Source organism: Rhamphochromis longiceps, linkage group LG6 (assembly GCF_057381845.1).
Source record: "Rhamphochromis longiceps isolate RC_006_pf linkage group LG6, R_longiceps_female_GT1.1, whole genome shotgun sequence".
Classification (NCBI taxonomy): Eukaryota; Metazoa; Chordata; class Actinopteri; order Cichliformes; family Cichlidae; genus Rhamphochromis; species Rhamphochromis longiceps.
The window spans coordinates 25568314-25588183 of record NC_140562.1 but is presented as its reverse complement, the minus strand read 5'-3'; the positions used below and the strand labels follow the sequence as shown (position 1 = coordinate 25588183).

The 19870-nt window shown below is 41.3% G+C and overlaps 1 protein-coding gene across 1 annotated transcript; it reads right to left on the bottom strand.

Annotated features, from left to right (window-relative positions):
- Nucleotides 1–1591: 1591 nt before the first annotated feature.
- LOC146668074 (serine/threonine-protein kinase pim-2-like) lies at nt 1592–8519 on the bottom strand. The gene is made up of 10 exons (XM_085408586.1): nt 8333–8519; nt 7459–7701; nt 4447–4689; nt 4178–4312; nt 3966–4060; nt 3777–3824; nt 3455–3673; nt 3171–3351; nt 2914–3084; nt 1592–2820 (listed from the first exon to the last, which is right to left on the bottom strand). Exons 1-10 carry the CDS (start codon nt 8391–8393, stop codon nt 2729–2731), a joined length of 1488 nt encoding a protein of 495 aa, XP_085264712.1. The 5' UTR covers nt 8394–8519; the 3' UTR covers nt 1592–2728.
- Nucleotides 8520–19870: the final 11351 nt, after the last annotated feature.

Genomic DNA, 19870 nt, shown 5'->3' with positions numbered 1-19870 from the left:
GTCCGGACGGGATTCCCGGCCGCGTCCTCAGGTCATGCGCGGCTCAGCTGGCTGGAGTGTTCACGCACATCTTCAACCTTTCCCTCTCTCTGTCTGTAGTCCCAGCCTGCTTCAAAATGGCCACCATCGTCCCTGTACCCAAATCCTCCACCATCTCCTCATTGAACGACTGGCGACCTGTAGCCCTGACCCCCATCGTAAGCAAATGCTTCGAGAAGCTGGTCAGGGACTTCATCTGCTCTGCACTACCCGACTCACTGGACCCTCTACAGTTTGCATACCGCCACAACAGGTCCACTGATGATGCCATAGCCCTGACACTACACACTGCCCTGTCACACCTGGAGAAGAGAGACACGTATGTGAGGATGCTGTTTGTAGATTACAGCTCAGCATTCAATACCATCGTTCCCTCGAAGCTGGACAGGAAGCTGCAGGATCTAGGACTGAGCAGCTCCCTCTGCAGCTGGATCCTTAGCTTCCTGTCTGACAGACGCCAGGTGGTCAGACTGGGCAGCATCACCTCATCCCCCATCACACTGAACACTGGTGCTCCACAGGGGTGTGTACTGAGCCCTCTCCTGTACTCACTCTACACCTACGACTGCACAGCCACTAACAGCTCCAACATCATTGTGAAGTTTGCGGACGACACTACAGTGGTGGGTCTTATCACCAACGGTGATGAGACGGCTTACAGGGAGGAGGTCAGCGCCCTGACCCACTGGTGTCAAGACAACCATCTCACCCTCAACGTCGCAAAGACAAAGGAGTTGATAGTGGACTTCTGGAGGTGCAGAGAAGTACACACCCCCATCACCATCAACGGCGCTGCTGTGGAGAGAGTGAGCAGCTTCCGGTTCCTTGGAGTACACCTGGCTGAGGATCTTACGTGGTCAGTACACACAAACAAAACAGTGAAGAAGGCGCAGCAGCGCCTCTTCTTTCTCAGGAGACTGAAAAGATTCGGCATGAGCCCCCGCATCCTCAGGACCTTCTATCACTGTGCCATTGAGAGCATCCTCACTGGATGCATCACCACCTGGTATGGCAACAGCACCGCCTACAACTGCAAAGCTCTCCAGCGAGTAGTGCGGTGCTCTGAACGGATAATTGGAGGTGAGCTTCCCTCCCTCCAAGACATCTACAGGAAGCGGTGCCTGAGGAAAGCGGGGAGGATCATCAAGGACTCCAGTCACCCCAGCCATAAACTGTTCAGACTGCTTCCATCAGGAAGGAGGTTCTGCAGCATCCGGTCCCGAACCAGCAGACTGAGAGACAGCTTCTTCCACCAGGCCATCAGACTGCTGAACACGTCATAGACACCTCAGCTTCACTACTGGAACTTCAACATTATGCACTCCACACTGTATGTAAATGCCACTTGTTTTGCACATATTCAACTCTGTATATTTTATTTTATATATTTTATTATTATTATTATTATAAAAATGTGTACACACACACACACACACACACACACACACACACGTAGGAAAATATTTAGTATACACATCCAGAAATGCATACACTATTATATATTGTACATATATTTATTAGTTTCAGGTTGGCCATTCTTATATTTTGCTCGTTTGTGTTGTTGTGTTTGCACATCTCTGTTGCTTGTGGGGCTCGCACACAAGAATTTCACTCGCATGTGCTGTGCCAGTGTGCCTGCACATGTGATGTGACAATAAAAGTGATTTGATTTGATTTGATTTTGACCTGCTCTCATTTACTGTTTTAGCGGTTTGGTGGTTGTAGAAATTTTGTGAGGTTTAACCTGAGATTCTGGCGTTTCGGGCAAAATAAATTTCTATTTAAAAATCGATTCAGGTTTTAATGAATCGATATCACGTTATCCAAGCCAGAATCGATTTTAATCGATAAATCGATCATCAAAACCCACCCCTATTAAGAAATATAAAATTTTCACTACTGAATGGACATTAATGATTCAATTCAACCTTAACTATAGCAACAAGTCACATCTGTTGTCTAGAGGCACTTTACATTGGAAGGCAGAGACCCTATACTATTAGAAAATGAATCCCACCAATCAGAGAGCCCACTATGAGCAAACAATCAGCAACAGTGGGAAGGAAAAACTGTTGCAACCTCTGTTAGATCCAGGAAATCTGTTGAGACGCATTAGAGGTTAGGGCAACAGATGCAAGTCTTCAGAGCAGTGACAGTGTGACTTTCGTTGTGCATACTTTAACCTGATTGAGTTTTCAGTTTTCTTACTTGTCAAAATGCATCATGAGTAAAAAACAATCCTTGACATGGTAATGAAAGAGTATTCTCAGCAAAGTTGAGTTAAACAAGTTTTAATGGAAGTTTAAGTTAAATCTTTTGATTTTTACTAATTTTGATTACATCAACGTATTTTATTACATTAACCTAATCAAATAAGGCCAATTTTGATGAAGCTCCTGACCCAGCCCAAGCTCTCTATGAAGACGAGGAAAAACTCCCCGGGGGGCCAGAATGATGGGAAGAAACCTCGGGAAAGCCAATTCAAAGAGAGATCCCCTTTCCTGGGATGGCTGGGGGGGTTACAGGAATTTCAGGATAGCAAAATTTAGAATTGGCCAAAAAAAACCAAAAAACAACCTTTTCCTGTTAAAAAAAACCAAAAAAATGAAAGAAAGACAAAAATAGAAAGTTAGGTCACGTATCACACTTATATGATAATATATGAAATGTGTGTGTGTGAGAGATGGGTTTATCTGAGCCAGGGGTGACGCTGGAGGTCCCCCAGCGTTGGGCGCTTCTCCGGGACATCGGTTAAACACGCATCCAGGAAATTCCGGCAGTCTGGAAAGAAAGAAAGAAAGGAGAGAAAAGATGAAGATGATAGTTCCAGTGATCCAAGCCATCAGTGAATCTTGAAGTGTGATGTTTTCTTACGTGGGGACAGATGCTCGTTGAATTTCAGTTCGTTTTCAATGAACGTCATGATATTAAAGTCCCCCACATGAAGCGCTTCGTACAGCACCACTCCCATTTGCCACACCGTGGTGGGTCCAGGCCTGTATTTTTTGCCCCAGTAACATTCGGGAGGGCTGTGGATAGGTGTACCTAATAAACAGACACAATTACAATTTCTTCTAAAACAAAAGGCACAAATTGCTACATCTGTGAAGAGCAGGAGCTGAATATGTTACCATAGAAGAAGCAGAACTGCGATTGCTCCGTAGCAAAGCAGCTCAGGCCAAAGTCAATGATACGAACTCGAGGCACATCTGAGCCGGTCTCAATCAGAATGTTCTCACTCTTGATGTCCCGGTGAAAGATGTCTTTCTCTTCCAGGTCCTTTGCTGCATCAACCAGTTGCTTCAGAATGACCTGGAAAAGATGAAAAAGACAGTAATGAGTCAACAGGTTGATGCTTCTCTGATACTCTGTGCTTTGAGTGCTGTACAGTCTAAGGCTCTTCCAGTCAACTTACCTTGGCCTTTCCTTCTGGTAAACATCCTCCATTTTCTCTTATGTATTCAAACAGGTCCACCGCGGGGACAGGTCTCTCCTGCACCAGGATCAGCTCTGTGCCAAAGTCAAACCAGTCCAACAGAGACACAGGAGCCGACGTTCCCACTGATCCATCTGCTTCAGCTGCAAGCTTCAGCAAAATGGCCACTTCCACTGAGACTTCCTTCCCGTTTTCATCCTGATATATTACAACAAAGTGGATGATGAGGAACAGATGTTTCACAGGTGAACGCTGCACTCAGTCCAGGAATGTAAAAACAGTTCAAGTGTTGCACACTTACCGTCACTTTGATGGGGATTCTGTTCTTGGGAACGTGTTTGATGGCTACCTAAAAGACACAGAGCATTGGTGAGCATTTCCTCAGTATGACATCATTAAAGGTGTAAAACGGCACCTTTAATGCTCAGCTGACGATATTATCCGTTATCTGCATTACTGCCTGTCTTACTCCCACCATCTGAACACTTACTGGGAAATGATCTGTTATCCTGTAGCCAGCAAACACTGCTCCACAGCCGCCATTTCCTAGATGGTGCTCCTGCACATATCTGGCTTGGTATTCCCCTGAAAAGACCCAAATGTTGTTTTACTACAGCTGTGACACAAATTACTCTCTGCTGTACCCTAAATGTTCATTTTGCTCTTCACCTGAGTATAAAAGCCAAGCTGCTTGCTACTTACGTTGCTGGTCGGCTGCTGGATTTTGGACGACGTTTTTGGTTTTGTCCTTTTTCTTTTTCTTGGGTGACTCTTTGCTGTCTCCCGCAGACTTGTTTCTGCCATTTTTTGTGCACCCCTTTGTGTTTTGACTGCAGTCTGCAGATGTGGAAAACAGCAAAAGCACATCAGCGTATTAGATCATACACACAAATATCTCCCAAACACTAATATCTTAAACCGAGCAACCAGCTGTGCACTTAATCTACCCCTCACTCAACTAATTAGCCTACCTTTACCAGTGTCCACGGAGGAAGACGCTTGCTCCCTGTCTCCACTCGTAGGCTCAGCAAGTTTAATCTTCTTCGGTGCACTGGTTGTGCCCGCTCCATCTTGCTGGGCCTTACGCTTCACTGCTTTGACCTGGTGTGTATCTGAGCTGGTGGAAGGAGCAGCCTGCTCAGTGACCCTCCCTCTTTTTACGGGGGTCTTCTTTTCAGGACTGGCCTTTCTTTTAGCCATCCTGCTCTTAGAGTCTATAAACAACAACAACAACAACACAGTAGTGAAAAAGAGTGCTCGACATCAGGACTGGAAGGATTTTGATGCCATTTTAGGAAGTATTGGTTAAATTATAATAACAAGTTTATCCTTTTGATAAAAAACAGAGCAACACGAGTCCATACTAGGTCTACTAAGACTTAGATCTTCATGACACTTGTTGATCTGTTTTTACTGCTGAGTCCAAGAATAAACTTGTCACATTATTTTACCAAAAGACAAAGTGCCCCATTAACCTTTCTTTGATTAGACGTGTTGTAATTATGTTGTTTTCAGTCAAACATACCCATATGGAAAAGAAATAGTACAAATTTATAAAAGACTTGCGTAAGATGTGGCCTACTTCATGCAGTGAATCATATCAGGCTTATATGATTTACTCGTGAAAGTGGCCACTTTCTCATTACTTTCATATATTGTTTTAGTAAGTATCCAAAACATACAAGTTTCACACAAGACAGATACAAACTTTATAAGATTTATATATATCTTTTCCATATGGGTAGGATTCAAATGTTTCATTTTATACACAGACTGTCAACATTTTTAGAAAAGTAGATTCTGTTATTTGAGGGATCTTACCCAGATTTGATGTATTTGTTTACTTACTTTGATCTCCTGGATCTTTCTTATCTCCTGAATTTGTATTTTTTCTCGTTTCCTTTTTCATGTTAATTTTTGAGACCTTGTAAAATGGAAAATGTCACCGTGATGAGGGAATACTTCTTCAAATGTGTGCGCTTGTCTTTCCTAAGCTGTTTAAGCGAGTTCCGTAAGTGAGCTTTCAAAATAAACTCAGGAGTAGGGATGGGTATCGTTTCGGTTTTATCCGATACCGGTGCCAAACCGGTACTTTTGAAACGGTGCCGGTGCTCAAACCGGTGCTTAAAGAATGGAGAGCACAAAATTGGTCCAAAAACCTCTCATGTTCAGCTGTTTTTTGTAAAAAGATAACAATGTTAGCCTTTTCTGCAGCTATGGGGCATATATGGCATCACTCTTGGCTGGAAGCAGTGCTTAATCAATGGAAAAAACACAAACTTTGTCCTAAACCTCTCATGTTTAACTGTTTTCCACTTTTTCTTTGGTCTTTTTAGCCTTTTTGGCCAGGGTGAAGCGAGTATCTGCCATCAAACAAGAGGACAGCTGCATGTAGCTATGATGATGTTTGCTAGTTCACCTTACCTGCATTAATGTAATAACGTGGTTAGCCTACTCAACGTAAATTACACACGAACAACATTAAGCTACTCACGCAGAGAAGAACGGCTGCTGCTGCATCATCATCCGTCATCATTTCTGCTACACTGGCAGGGCTAGGGGCCAGGACTCTCCTCTTCGTGTTTTTGGGGGATGTTGCATAACAGGCAACCCACCCGCAGTAGATGTGCTCGGTGTGAGGTCTCGCAGCAAGCTATCAAATACGGCGCATTTCTCGGCTTTAAAAAAACGCTATGCGTCGCTAGGTGTTTCGTCGGATTCGAGGTGTTACCTCCTTTGACAGTATCACAGTATCAGCTTAAAGCACTTGTTGCAGGCTGCTGAGTTTGCATATATTGCTGTGAAGTACAGCCAGACTTTTGACCGCTTCGCCTTGGACATTTTTAATCTGTAGCTCTGCTCTAAAAGAACGCACGTACCTGGACCCGCCTACTATCCTCGGAAACGTAAAATGATTGGCTAGACGTGTATCACAGCTCAGGAAAAAAAAGCACCGAAATAAAGCACCGAAATGTGCGCTGCTTTTCGGTCTGGTTACTACCGTTTATGTCAGAACCGGTGCCATCATGGCACCGGACACCGGTACCCATCCCTACTCAGGAGACTATGGCATCAGAACCTTGCCTTTCAGTGACATCACCGACTGCCAGTAAAAGTGCTCCTAAGTAGTTTAAAGAAAAACACTATGGCAGACAAAGCCATAATAATTCATATAATTTAATGAGAAGTCGATATACCTACCTATAAATTTTGTTTTTTAAATTGTGCATTTATTTTTTATATAGTGTAACTACTGGACCTTATTTCTCTTTTTAAATCTAGAGACAACCACGTTTTTGAGGTTGTATCACCTTTCCCATAGCTATTCATTTGTGTGAATAGCTATGGGTTAACTAGCTATTGGTGTTAATTTACTGATTAACTTATAAAACACATGCTCAACTTACTGAAAAAGTCCCACAGTGGCTTCCATCCTTATGTTGGTTTGTCCAGTTTACGGCAGAACACATCAAACCTGGGGCCCATGTCAGCCCTACTTGCGGCCGTATATTTAAGTGAAGAAATATAAAGCAATTTGGCACTTGAAGAGCCTTTTTTGTTAGCGGGGGATTTATTTATTTTTGAGTCCAATGTTAAAATGCGTTCTTAAAAAAGTTTAAAAAAAAATTAATATGAAGGTCTAACCCAGGAGTCAGCAACCTTTCTGATGATAAGTGCCATCTAAAATTTCCTTAGAAGTCAACGTGCCATATGATTGCATTAGCAATAAATTTAATAACGCTCTATATCAACAGTTACACACTATATAGACCAACTTTATAGAATTATATTTGTTCACAGATGTTGGCATAGAGCAGATCAGCTATTTTGAAACAAAAAATACACTTTTTTTTCATCAGTAACAAGAACTCCATAACAGCAAATAAACTGTACAACAGAAAAATATCTCCCAAACACTAATATCTTAAACCGAGCAACCAGCTGTGCACTTAATCGACCCCTCACTCAACTAATTAGCCTACCTTTACCAGTGTCCACGGAGGAAGACGCTTGCTCCCTGTCTTCACTCGTAGGCTCAGCAAGTTTAATCTTCTTCGGTGCACTGGTTGTGCCCGCTCCATCTTGCTGGGCCTTACGCTTCACTGCTTTGACCTGGTGTGTATCTGAGCTGGTGGAAGGAGCAGCCTGCTCAGTGACCCTCCTTCTTTTTACGGGGGTCTTCTTTTCTGGACTGGCCTTTCTTTTAGCCATCCTGCTCTTAGAGTCTATAAACAACAACAACAACACAGTAGTGAAAAAGAGTGCTCGACATCAGGACCGGAAGGATTTTGATGCCATTTTAGGAAGTATTGGTTAAATTATAATAACAAGTTTATCCTTTTGATAAAAAACAGAGCAACACGAGTCCATACTAGGTCTACTAAGACTTAGATCTTCATGACACTTGTTGATCTGTTTTTACTGCTGAGTCCAAGAATAAACTTGTCACATTATTTTACCAAAAGACAAAGTGCCCCATTAACCTTTCTTTGATTAGACGTGTTGTAATTATGTTGTTTTCAGTCAAACATACCCATATGGAAAAGAAATAGTACAAATTTATAAAAGACTTGCATAAGATGTGGCCTACTTCATGCAGTGAATCATATCAGGCTTATATGATTTACTCATGAAAGTGGCCACTTTCTCATTACTTTCATATATTGTTTTAGTAAGTATCCAAAACATACAAGTTTCACACAAGACAGATACAAACTTTATAAGATTTATATATATCTTTTCCATATGGGTAGGATTCAAATGTTTCATTTTATACACAGACTGTCAACATTTTTAGAAAAGTAGATTCTGTTATTTGAGGGATTTTACCCAGATTTGATGTATTTGTTTACTTACTTTGATCTCCTGGATCTTTCTTATCTCCTGAATTTGTATTTTTTCTCGTTTCCTTTTTCATGTTAATTTTTGAGACCGTTTAAAAGTGAAAATGTCACCGTGATGAGGGAATACTTCTTCAAATGTGTGCGCTTGTCTTTCCTAAGCTGTTTAAGCGAGTTCCGTAAGTGAGCTTTCAAAATAAACTCAGGAGACTATGGCAACAGAACCTTGCCTTTCAGTGACATCACCGACTGCCAGTAAAAGTGTTCCTAAGTAGTTTAAAGAAAAACACTATGGCAGACAAAGCCATAATAATTCATATAATTTAATGAGAAGTCGATATACCTACCTATAAATTTTGTTTTTTAAATTGTGCATTTATTTTTTTATATAGTGTAACTACTGGACCTTATTTCTCTTTTTAAATCTAGAGGCAACCACGTTTTTGAGGTTGTATCACCTTTCCATTTTCTATTAAAGTACATTAATTAATGTGTACTTTGTTTTCTAAAATAAAAACATCATAGTTACCCAATACCCCGTTGTTGTGTGAATAGCTATGGGTTAACTAGCTATTGGTGTTAATTTACTGATTAACTTATAAAACACATGCTCAACTTACTGAAAAAGTCCCACAGTGGCTTCCATCCCTATGTTGGTTTGTCCAGTTTACGGCAGAACACATCAAACCTGGGGCCCATGTCAGCCCTACTTGCGGCCGTATATTTAGTGAAGAAATATAAAGCAATTTGGCACTTGAAGAGCCTTTTTTGTTAGCGGGGGATTTATTTATTTTTGAGTCCAATGTTAAAATGCGTTCTTAAAAAAGTTTTAAAAAAAAATTAATATGAAGGTCTAACCCAGGAGTCAGCAACCTTTCTGATGATAAGTGCCATCTAAAATTTCCTTAGAAGTCAACGTGCCATATGATTGCATTAGCAATAAATTTAATAACGCTCTATATCAACAGTTACACACTATATAGACCAACTTTATAGAATTATATTTGTTCGCAGATGTTGGCATAGAGTAGATCAGCTATTTTGAAACAAAAAATACACTTTTTTTTCATCAGTAACAAGAACTCCATAACAGCAAATAAACTGTACAACAGAAAATGTAAATGCTATTTATGGTCTCCTCAAAACAATGATAAGAAAAATAAACTGGGCCAATATGGCATGTTTGTTAGTACAGGGATGGACATAGAGCTGGGCGATATATCGAGTTTTTTAAAAATATCGATATATTTTTATATTAGATATAAGATGTGACCATATCCTTTATATCGATATATACGTTATAATTATAGTTGTGGAGCCAGAAGTTTGCCTCTCTTTCGTCCACTTTTGTCTCTACGCAACGTTACTCGGCCTCGCCTCTCCTTCACTGAACACAACTCCCCCTCCTCCCCCATAGCTTCACCTGCAGGCAGCGACAAGATGAACACGGCAAATCTCCGTTAACGAGTTACTGCGCATCGCTCCGTGCGTGGGGCTGGACGGCGTCAACGTGCTAACGAGCTAACCACGCTAACGCCATGCAGCCCACAGGGGCTGCACAGCCTAAAATCCTTTCATTTTCTCAAAAGTTGACAGCGCGCCTTATGTATGAATTCTGGTTGTGCTTGATGACCGCGAACCGATTTTATGTGGAACACGGCGCTCAGCAATCTGTCAAAAAATGTTTTAGTACGACTTTGGTAAGCTACGGAGCTGCACCGCTTGATGGATTGTCGGAGCATTACGGCTACCGAGGAGCCTCGCGTAGTAATATGCACTGTGCTTCAACGTAATATTACCGTATTGTGTGTGTATAAGGACCATAAATGGCACCTGAAGCGGATTTCAAACTCCAGGCTGTCAGTCACGCAGTAGAAGTTGGGAACAGAGCAGCTGTGAAATCTGCCCTTGTTATTATGCTCAGCGTCTTTTAGTTTAAATTTTGACTGCACAATTGTGAGCTTTTTGTTATGGACAAAAACAACATACTTTTCTTTTATTTATGGAGCATTATTTTTAATAAATGCTCATAATTTATTTTTGAGTAGTTTTTTTCATGTACATCTATGCTTTATTTTAATAAAAGTGCCTGTGTGACATCTGAGACACAGCTTTGACTAAGAACTCTCTTTTTGTTCTTACTTTATGGCTTTAAAAAAATATCGAGATATAGATCTTATATCGCCATCCAGCTAAAAAATATCGAGATATGAATTTTGGGTCATATCGCCCAGCCCTAGATGGACATGTTAATGTGACCTTTGGTCTCCCACTCAGAGACACAGGTCTACGAGTGTCCAGCATGCAGACGGCTACCTGAGGACACTCTTCGTGTGAGAGAAAATCTGCTCACACAGATATGTAGAGCCAAATACTGTCAATAAGGCCTCTGCAATGTTCTGAAGACAGTTAAACTTGTCAGGTAGTGATGTCCAGCAGGTGAAAATGCAAGCTCCATGAACAGGCACACCTATGGATTCCAGCTGTGTTCGTAGTTCTGCAAACTTTGACCCCCACAGAGTCAACCTTTTCAGTTCAGTCAGCTGCATTTCAATGTCATCTGTGTCCAGCCAGATTCCATACCCAAATCCACTTGCTCATTAAAGCTTTCTGGTTTGATCATAAAAGAAAACATTGGTCCATACACCTAAAAGCCCCGAAAACGCATTGTGAATTCTGCTCGAGTCTACGGATGTATCCGTGTATTTCCGCGGTGCTGATGCTGCGCTGAGCGGAGAGCTCCTGAAGCCTTTGAAGTGTCGGAATGTGGAAATTTCAACATCGCTTGAAAAAACTACCAGCTAGCAAAGTCCCTCTCACTGGTAGGCTACGTTATTTTTAGCCAACTACAAGTTGAATCTGGTACATGGGGTTGTTAGTTTAGATACCGTCATTAAGAAGCAGTACAACTAATGTGTCTACGCGAGTTAATTTGCGATGTGCTCCGCTGGCACGGCCATTAATTTTTTAATACACCTTCTCAGATTAATTCACTGGGTGTCGTGCCATCAGTTAACCCTTCGCGTGCCAGCTGCGTGGCAGGAGTGCCCAGGATTGCCGACCCCTGGTCTAACCCATGCGAAATACAGGGCTGCAAATTCCCCTCGTCATCTAAAACGATTGCCTATTATTGTCACAAGGGGGCGCTTTGATGCAGTCTTGCTGCGTTACGACCTTGCGTCTTGTGCTCAGGAAGCATTGGCTGTCTCTTCCTATGAGAGCTTCGCAATAATGGCGGTCAAGTGTTTTTTCAACAAAGTATGCAGTGCTGCAAACTAGATAATGAGACCAAATTGTTTGTTTTTTTTTACATATCAATGCTAATAAGCTACTCTTTTATTAGGCCCCGAACTCTGACCACAAAGGGAATAACGTGTGTCGAGTTATTTGTGTTGGAGTTATTTGTCCCGGTGAGTCACTCGCTTTCGTTAGCTACCTGTTAAGTTTAGACAATGTATTTTTCCCGCCGATTAAGCTCAGAAACATTTGAAAAAAACTAAACAAAACACCAATACAATCGGGAACTGTGAGAATGTATTGTGTTGTTTTACTTATCTTGTTGTTCCTTACAGTAAGTACTAGGGGTGCAACGATACACAAAATTCACGGTTCGGTTCGGTTCGATACTTTGGTGTCACGGTTCGATATTTTTTCGATACAAAAAAAATGTTCATGCCTTTTTAATTTGTCATTTATTAAAATTATAAATATATATTTTAACTCAAAAGTACAGTTTTTAAATTTAACCCTAACCCTTGTGCGCGTTTTTTATTTTGACAGCGAATGCGCACCTGCGGACCACTTATGTGCAGCCCTGGTTATTTAGCTCGTCATATTGCAGCCACAGAAATTCTTTTGTCCATGAAACCATGAAGCTGCACTTTCTTTTTGCCTTGTAGTCTGATTTGTCATAACTTCTCTGTTTTGTGGTAAGCTTTTCTTTGGCTGTCACTTCTTCACCCTGACCTGTCTTATTTGGCTCAGAAGAAATGAAATATATATCCTCCTGCTTTTACACACGCACTCACATAAGCTCAGCGATTCTCTGCGCGATCAACCTCTCACATGTTTAAGCTTGCTGCGGGAGATTTCACTTGTCATGTTTGCATAGTGAGCTAACGATTAATAAGACGATGTCAGAGGAATTGGTGCACAAATTTTCATCACTCACAGATCAGTGCTGTCGCTCTCTATACACAGTTCGCGCGATTGCAAAGTGAAAGCAAAAAAACAAGCGCAAATTCAAACGCGATTTCAATATGTCACATATTGACAGTGGCTCACCGATGCCAATGACATAATTACCCAGCTACATTTCTGAAAGAATGCAAAAGCATTGACATATATTTTTCTTCCTACAATAGCCCGACGGGCAGGGAAGAGATAGATTTTGGTAGCCCGACTGAAAAAAATCGCTAGCCCCAGGACGTCAGGCTAGCGATATTGCAAGCCCTGTATCTGATTGAGGAATCACTCATCTTTGGAAAAGAGAGTTTATTACAGAGAAATGGCTCTTTCCAAAATAAAAGCTATACTATCCGCTTCTTCCGGGCTATATTCTCAGCAGCATAAGGAGAATCATGTGCTAACAGCTGTCTAAATGACTCGGCTAAAGTTAGTAGCATGCTTGTTGTTTTTGTCTTTGCACTAGGATGATGTCGGCGTAAATGTGCAGTCATATTCGTTGTGTTCCCACTAGTGATTTCAGGTTAATCTCGTTGAAATGACCTTAACGCCACAACACGGCAAATCTCCGTTAACGAGCTACCGCCGATCGCCCCGTGCATGGGGCTAGACGGCCAACACGTTAACGAGCTAACTGCGCTAACACACTAGCTCCCACCCATGTAATTGAGCATTGCGTGGCACATCCAACATACTGTTTTACTTTAGTCCATGACTCGCTTACCTTCAGAGTCATACGTCACATGAAAACCAAAATAATTCCAAACGCCAGATCTGGAGAGCTTAACTTCTGTCTTGCTAGCTTGCCCTGCGCTCTTCCTTCTGACTATGCTGTCTGTGTTGAGCACTCAGTGGATCTGCGCTCGACAGTGCAGCCTAGGCGGAGTAGTCGAACGCAGATTCACTGAGCGCTCAACACAGACAGCATTGTCAGAAGGAAAGTTGATAAAATAAATTACAAATGTTGTATTGTTCGATACATATGCGTATCGAACGGTTCAATATCGATATGAATATCGTTGCACCCCTAGTAAGTACAATAAGTGTTTAATGTTCTAAGCTACAGATGGTACTGCCGATGCTAGGTGTGATGCTATAGCTGCTATGTGCGGTTACTCAGGACTCAGGGAGGGGCGGCCCTCTGCTGCTACCGGTTGGTGTGAGAGAAGGAAAACGGGATAAAGACATGCTGTGGAAGAGAGACAGAGATTAATAACAGGTACGATTCAATGCAGAGAGGTCTATTAACTAGGGTTTTGCGATAGAAACGATATACGATAGAGATTTTGACTATACCGCTCTATCACGATAGCGAATGTTGATGATGTCATCAAGCTGCGCCTGTTTTGGTCGAAAGCATCGCAGTGGCTACAACCATTATCATCTGCAAATTATGCTCACAGTCATAGCAAAGAGATGAAGCACTTTTGAAATATGGGGAAAGCCAAAAACTGCGCTTCCTCCACTTCCGTAACATTGATACATTAATGTTGAATTCTCTCGCAGCTGCTCTATTCCCATGTTGTTGCAGTATATTAATAACTAACCTCGTATTGTGGATGAATAATCTCAGTTGTTCTCCTGACTGAAGTTTGCCCCGTGTATAGCATCCTGCTATGCGATTGCATTTGTCCCTGACCACCAGAATCCCTCACGTTAACCTTTATTAACACTTAAGTTGGCTTTATTAAACATTAGATCTCTAGCTGGGAAAACATTTTTAATTAATGATTTAATCACTGAGCACAGCCTTGATTTTATGTTTTTAACTGAAACTTGGTTGGACCAAAGTAACAGTGGAGCTGTTCTCATCGAGACGACCCCTCCTAACTACAGTTTTATCAGTGAGGTCAGGGCGAGCAGGAGAGGAGGAGGGGTTGCTGTCTTATTTAATGAATCATTTCAATGTAAGCAGCTATCTCCTGGAAGTTTTCAGTCTTTTGAATATGTGGCTTTACAGCTGAAGGCCCCATCCAAAGTTGTGTTTCTTAATGTTTACAGGCCTCCCAAATACTGCACAGACTTTTTTAATGACCTCAGTGAACTGCTGTCTGTGATCTGTGTTGATTTTGACTGTGTAATTATTGCTGGGGATTTTAACATTCATGTGGACAACCCTCAGGACAAAGGGACTAAAGACCTGAGTAACACTCTGGGCAACTTTGGGCTGACTCAGCATGTAACAGAGGCCACACATAATAGAGGACACACTCTTGACCTACTGATCTCCAAAGGCCTGAGCATTTCAAAGGTTACTGTGTCTGATGTGGGCCTGTCTGATCATTACTGTGTTTTCTTTGAAAGTAAAATCTCAGCCCACACAAATATATCAACAACAGTGATCACAAAACGGTGTATAACTGAACACAGTAGTGCAATTTTTAACCAGGTCTTCCCATTAACACCTGACCTGTCCAGAGGGTCAGTCAATGAGCTCGTCAATAGCTTCAATGCTAACATGTTAAATGTAATGGACACTATTGCTCCCATTAAGGTGAAGGTTATCTCTGGAAGGAAAAAGTCTCCATGGAGAAACTCCACACTGGTGAAAAATGAAAAAAGAGAGTGTAGGAAAGCTGAGCGCAGATGGAGAAAAACAAACCTCCAGGTTCATTATGACATTTATAAAGAGAAACTTCACAATTATAATTTACAACTGAGGAATGCAAGGAGGTCCTACTTCTCTGACATCATCACTAAAAACAGCCATAATGCTCGGGTCTTATTTTCTACAGTTGACAGGCTAACAAACCCCCCTGTGTCAGTGGCAGCTGAACTTCATTCGACCATGGCCTGCAATGACTTTGCCAAATTCTTCACTGAAAAAATCCAAAAAATTAGACAAGCAATTGGTACATCAACAGCAGATCCAGGATATGTACTGTGTCCACCAAAAAACTGTTTAAACACCATGAAACAGTTTCAACCTATTAACAGCAAAGACCTGGAGGACATCTTAGGTCAACTGAACTCCTCCTCCTGCTGTTTAGATGTCCTGCCAACAAGTTTTTTCAAAAAGGTCTCAAAGACTTTAGAGTCAGACCTGTTACAGATCGTCAACTTTTCTTTATTATCAGGTGTGTTTCCAGAATCACTAAAAACTGCTGTAATCAAACCTATACTGAAAAAGGACAATCTTGACAAGACACAAATGAACAACTACAGGCCGATCTCAAATCTCCCGTTTTTAAGTAAGATCATTGAAAAAGCAGTTTCTCAACAGCTCAGTTACTTCTTAAAACAGAATAATTGCTACGATGCCTTCCAGTCAGGTTTTAGACAGAACCACAGCACTGAAACCGCTCTGACCAAAGTGTTTAATGACATATGTCTGAATACAGACAGTGGAAAAATGTCAGTCCTAGTTTTACTGGATCTCAGTGCAGCATTTGATACAGTTGACCACAACATATTACTCAAACGACTGGAGAACTGGACAGGTCTTTCAGGAACTGTACTAAACTGGTTCAAAACATACGTAGAAAACAGGAAATACTTTGTATCAATAGGTAACTTCACATCTGAGCAGACAAGTATCACATGTGGAGTTCCCCAAGGTTCCATCTTGGGACCCCTTCTGTTTAACATCTACATGCTCCCACTGGCACAGATTATAAACAACAACAAAATAAACTATCACAGCTATGCAGATGACACACAAATATATATCACAATGTCACCAGGAGACCGAGGCCCTGTACAGGCTCTTGGTAAATGCATTGAGGAAATCAATGACTGGTTGTGCCACAATTTTCTCCAGCTAAACAAAAACAAAACTGAGGTAATAGTCTTTGGCGCCAAAGAAAAACGATTACAGGTCACCAGAGAACTTCAATCTATACATCTAAAAACCACAAACCAGGCGAGAAATTTGGGTGTAGTGATGGATGCAGACCTAAACTTAGAAAAACACATTAAGACAATAACAAAGTCAGCTTACTATCACCTCAAGAATATATCAAGGATAAAAGATCTGATGTCTCAACAGGACCTGGAAAAACTAGTCCATGCATTCATCTTTAGTAGGCTTGATTACTGTAACAGCATCTTTACAGGTCTACCTAAAAAATCAGTCAGACAACTACAGCTCATTCAGAACTCTGCTGCTCGAGTCCTCACTAAGACCAAAAAAGTGGACCACATCAGTCCAGCTCTGAGGTCCTTACACTGGCTGCCTGTCCGTCAGAGGATAGACTTTAAAGTTCTGATGCTGGCCTATAAAGCTCTGAATGGTTTAGGACCAAAATACATCAATGACCTCCTGACCCAGTATGAACCATCCAGATCCCTCAGGTCATCTGGATCCGGTCTTTTATCAGTTCCCAGAGTCAGAACCAGACACGGAGAAGCTGCATTCAGCTTTTATGCTCCTTATATCTGGAACAAACTCCCAGAAAGCCTCAGATCAGCTGAAACACTCAGTTTATTTAAATCCAGGTTGAAGACTCACCTGTTCTCAGCTGCATTTGAATAAAGCACCAAATCCACACTTTAAGCTTAAATGTCAAAACTTACATTTAACTACTGATTTTATCTACTGTTCTGATTTTATCTGTTTTGATTTTATATACTGTTGTTTGTTTGTTTGTTTGTTAATTAGTTAGTTTGTTTTAATCAATTTTAAATCATGCTTTTTATTTGTTCTTGTTTCTAATGTCTCTGTAAAGCACTTTGAATCACCTTGTTGTTGAATTGTGCTATACAAATAAACTTGCCTTGCCTTGCCTTGCCTTTATCGAGTGGGGAAAAAAGTTGGCGTTCATCCTCCAGCTTCACTGTGCTAATGTTATGCTAACATAGCTGTGTCGCTAGCAATCGCGTAGCACAACATTATATTCCAGGTAGTCCAACTTCAGTAACCATACAAACGCCACTGCTGTTTAGTTTTCTGTCTTCATTTATGTCGGAAGTGGTAGCAGAGCTGTACGTTTTAGTTAGTTTCAAAAATCTCTGTCAGAACATGGTATGTCATGTTTAGGTGGAAAGTAGCGAGCTAACTTCCTGCTAACTTCTAACTCCGTTAAATTTAATAACTTCTGTTTTCATGGATGCCTGGATGTTAAACTTAATTGTTACACCTGGTAAAGCAGCAACGATGATGATTTTATTAAAGATTAAAGAATTTAGACCGTTTTTAACTCTGTGTTCGTTTGACTTTGGGACCTGAAATGGACGGCATTTTGGACCCAGAGTATTCCGCGAAGCTCCTACTACGGCAGCCGTAATTCTCTGACAATCCATCAAGCAGTGCGGCTTACCAAAGTTGTACTAAAACATTTTTTAACAGATCTCTGCACGCCCAAATCGGTTCGAGGTCAGTAAGCACAACCAGAATTCATACATAAGGCGCACTCTCGATTTTTGAGAAAATTAAAGGATTTTAAGTGTGCTTTATAGCGTGGAAAATACGTTATACAGAAGAAAAGAATATATCACGATATATATCGTTACCACGCATGCTTCAAATTATATCACATTAACACATAGTGAGTGAGAAAGGTGACTAGAAAGGAAAAACTCAATGCATCATGGGAATCCCCAGCAGCCTATGTCTATTGCAGCATAACCAAGGGAGGATTCAGGGTCACCTGGTCCAGCCCTAACTATATGCTTTAGCAAAAAGGAAAGTTTTAAGCCTAATCTTAAAAGTAGAGATAGTGTCTGTCTCCCGAATCCAAACTGGAAGCTGGTTCCACAGAAGAGGGGCCTGAAAACTGAAGGCTCTGCCTCCCATTCTACTTTTAAATACTCTAAGAACAACAAGTAGGCCTGGAGTGCGAGAGCAAAGTGCTCTAATAGGGTGATATGGCACTACAAGGTCATTAAGATAAGATAAGGGCTGATTATTTAAGACCTTGAATGTGAGGAGCAGGATTTTGAATTCAATTCTAGATTTAACAGGGAGCCAATGCAGGGAAGCCAATACAGGAGAAATCTGCTCTCTTTCTAGTCCCTGTTAGGACTCTTGCTGCAGCATTTTGGATAACTGAAGGCTTTTCAGGGAGTTTCTAGGACTTCCCGATAGTAATGAATTACAGTAGTCCAGCCTAGAAGTAATAAATGCATGAACTAGTTCAGCGTCACTCTGAGACAGGATATTTCTAATTTTAGAGATGTTGCCCAAATGGAAGAAAGCAGTCCTACATATTTGTTTAATATGTGCATTGACGGACATGTCTTGCTCAGAGAGGGGCAGCCATCTGCTGTGAGCGGTTGTGGTTGAGGGGAAGAATTCTTTGAATTTGATATTTCGGTGTGTTTTAATTAGCTGTAACCTCCCCTGTGTTTCTATGACTAGTTGAGTGTTAGTCTCTTGTCTCTGTGTGTAATTAGTTCAGTTTCTGTTTTCAGTTTTTTGTCTCTTGTACTTTGCCTTTAGTTTTATTTTCAATTGCTCTATTATTTAGATTGAGCTCAGCTGTGTCTTCTTGCACTTATTCAATTTCAAGTCACTTTTATTAATGTAGCGCCAACATCACAACAACGTTTGCCTCCTATGCACTTTATATTGAAAGGTAAAGACCTGACAATAATGCAAAGGAAAGAAAGAAAAGCCCATGTCACAAACTGGAAATGAGAGTGCAGTTGGACCTAAGAGCAGACTCAATCACTTGAAATATTTACAAGATTTATTCATGAGAGGAATCAACTTAAACAGGAGCACGGTCATTAACAGAAACTCTGCACAGGTGACGTGGAAAACCAGGGGGCAGAGAAACAGTCGGGCATGCGGAACACAGGAAGAGCACGGGCTGGAACTTCTGCAACAGAGGAGAGAGGCGTGACTGGACTGGGAAACGAGTGAGAGAAGGCAGAGTGAGAGAGACAAGGCCAACTTTTACAGACAGGTAAGAGAGCGCAGACGGTCATTAGCATCACAGTGGATTCTTTTGTCACACATTAGGTGATCAGTCAAACAGCTCTATTAAATTTATGGAATTCACATTGAGTATAGATGGATATTAAGAAATATGGCTGGGTATCGTCACTGATTTCTAGAATCGATTCGATTCCGATTCACAAGGTCCCGAATCGATTCGATCCACGATTTGATTTGTTTCGATTCGATTTGAATCAGGGAAATTTTGCCTCAGACAGTCAGAAATATTATAATTCTGATCACTTATCAGTACATATCTATATTTTTCTATCTATAAAAAGAAAGCTGACGCTTGCGAGACTTGGTCTGGGTTTTTATAGCAGATGACATTAAAAATATTGTGCAGTCAAAAACGAAGTGAAGCAGAGCACAGTTACAGAGGTTTGATTAGAGACACAGCTAAGCGTACGTGCCGGCGGGTGAGAAAGCCACATCTCAGTGATTCTGATCCGTCGGGTCCGCGTTTTTTGTTTACATCTTTGTGCAGAA

What these genes read in the sequence shown, in the direction of transcription:
- LOC146668074 (XM_085408586.1), bottom strand. Translation starts at nt 8,393, where the DNA reads ATGAAAAAGGAAACGAGAAAAAATACAAATTCAGGAGATAAGAAAGAT. An exon ending in GCAGTTCTGCTTCTTCTATG is followed by an intron (nt 3,085 to 3,170) that starts GTAACATATTCA and finishes TCTGTTTATTAG; the next exon opens with GTACACCTATCCACAGCCCT. An exon ending in CAACGAGCATCTGTCCCCAC is followed by an intron (nt 2,821 to 2,913) that starts GTAAGAAAACAT and finishes CTTTCTTTCCAG; the next exon opens with ACTGCCGGAATTTCCTGGAT.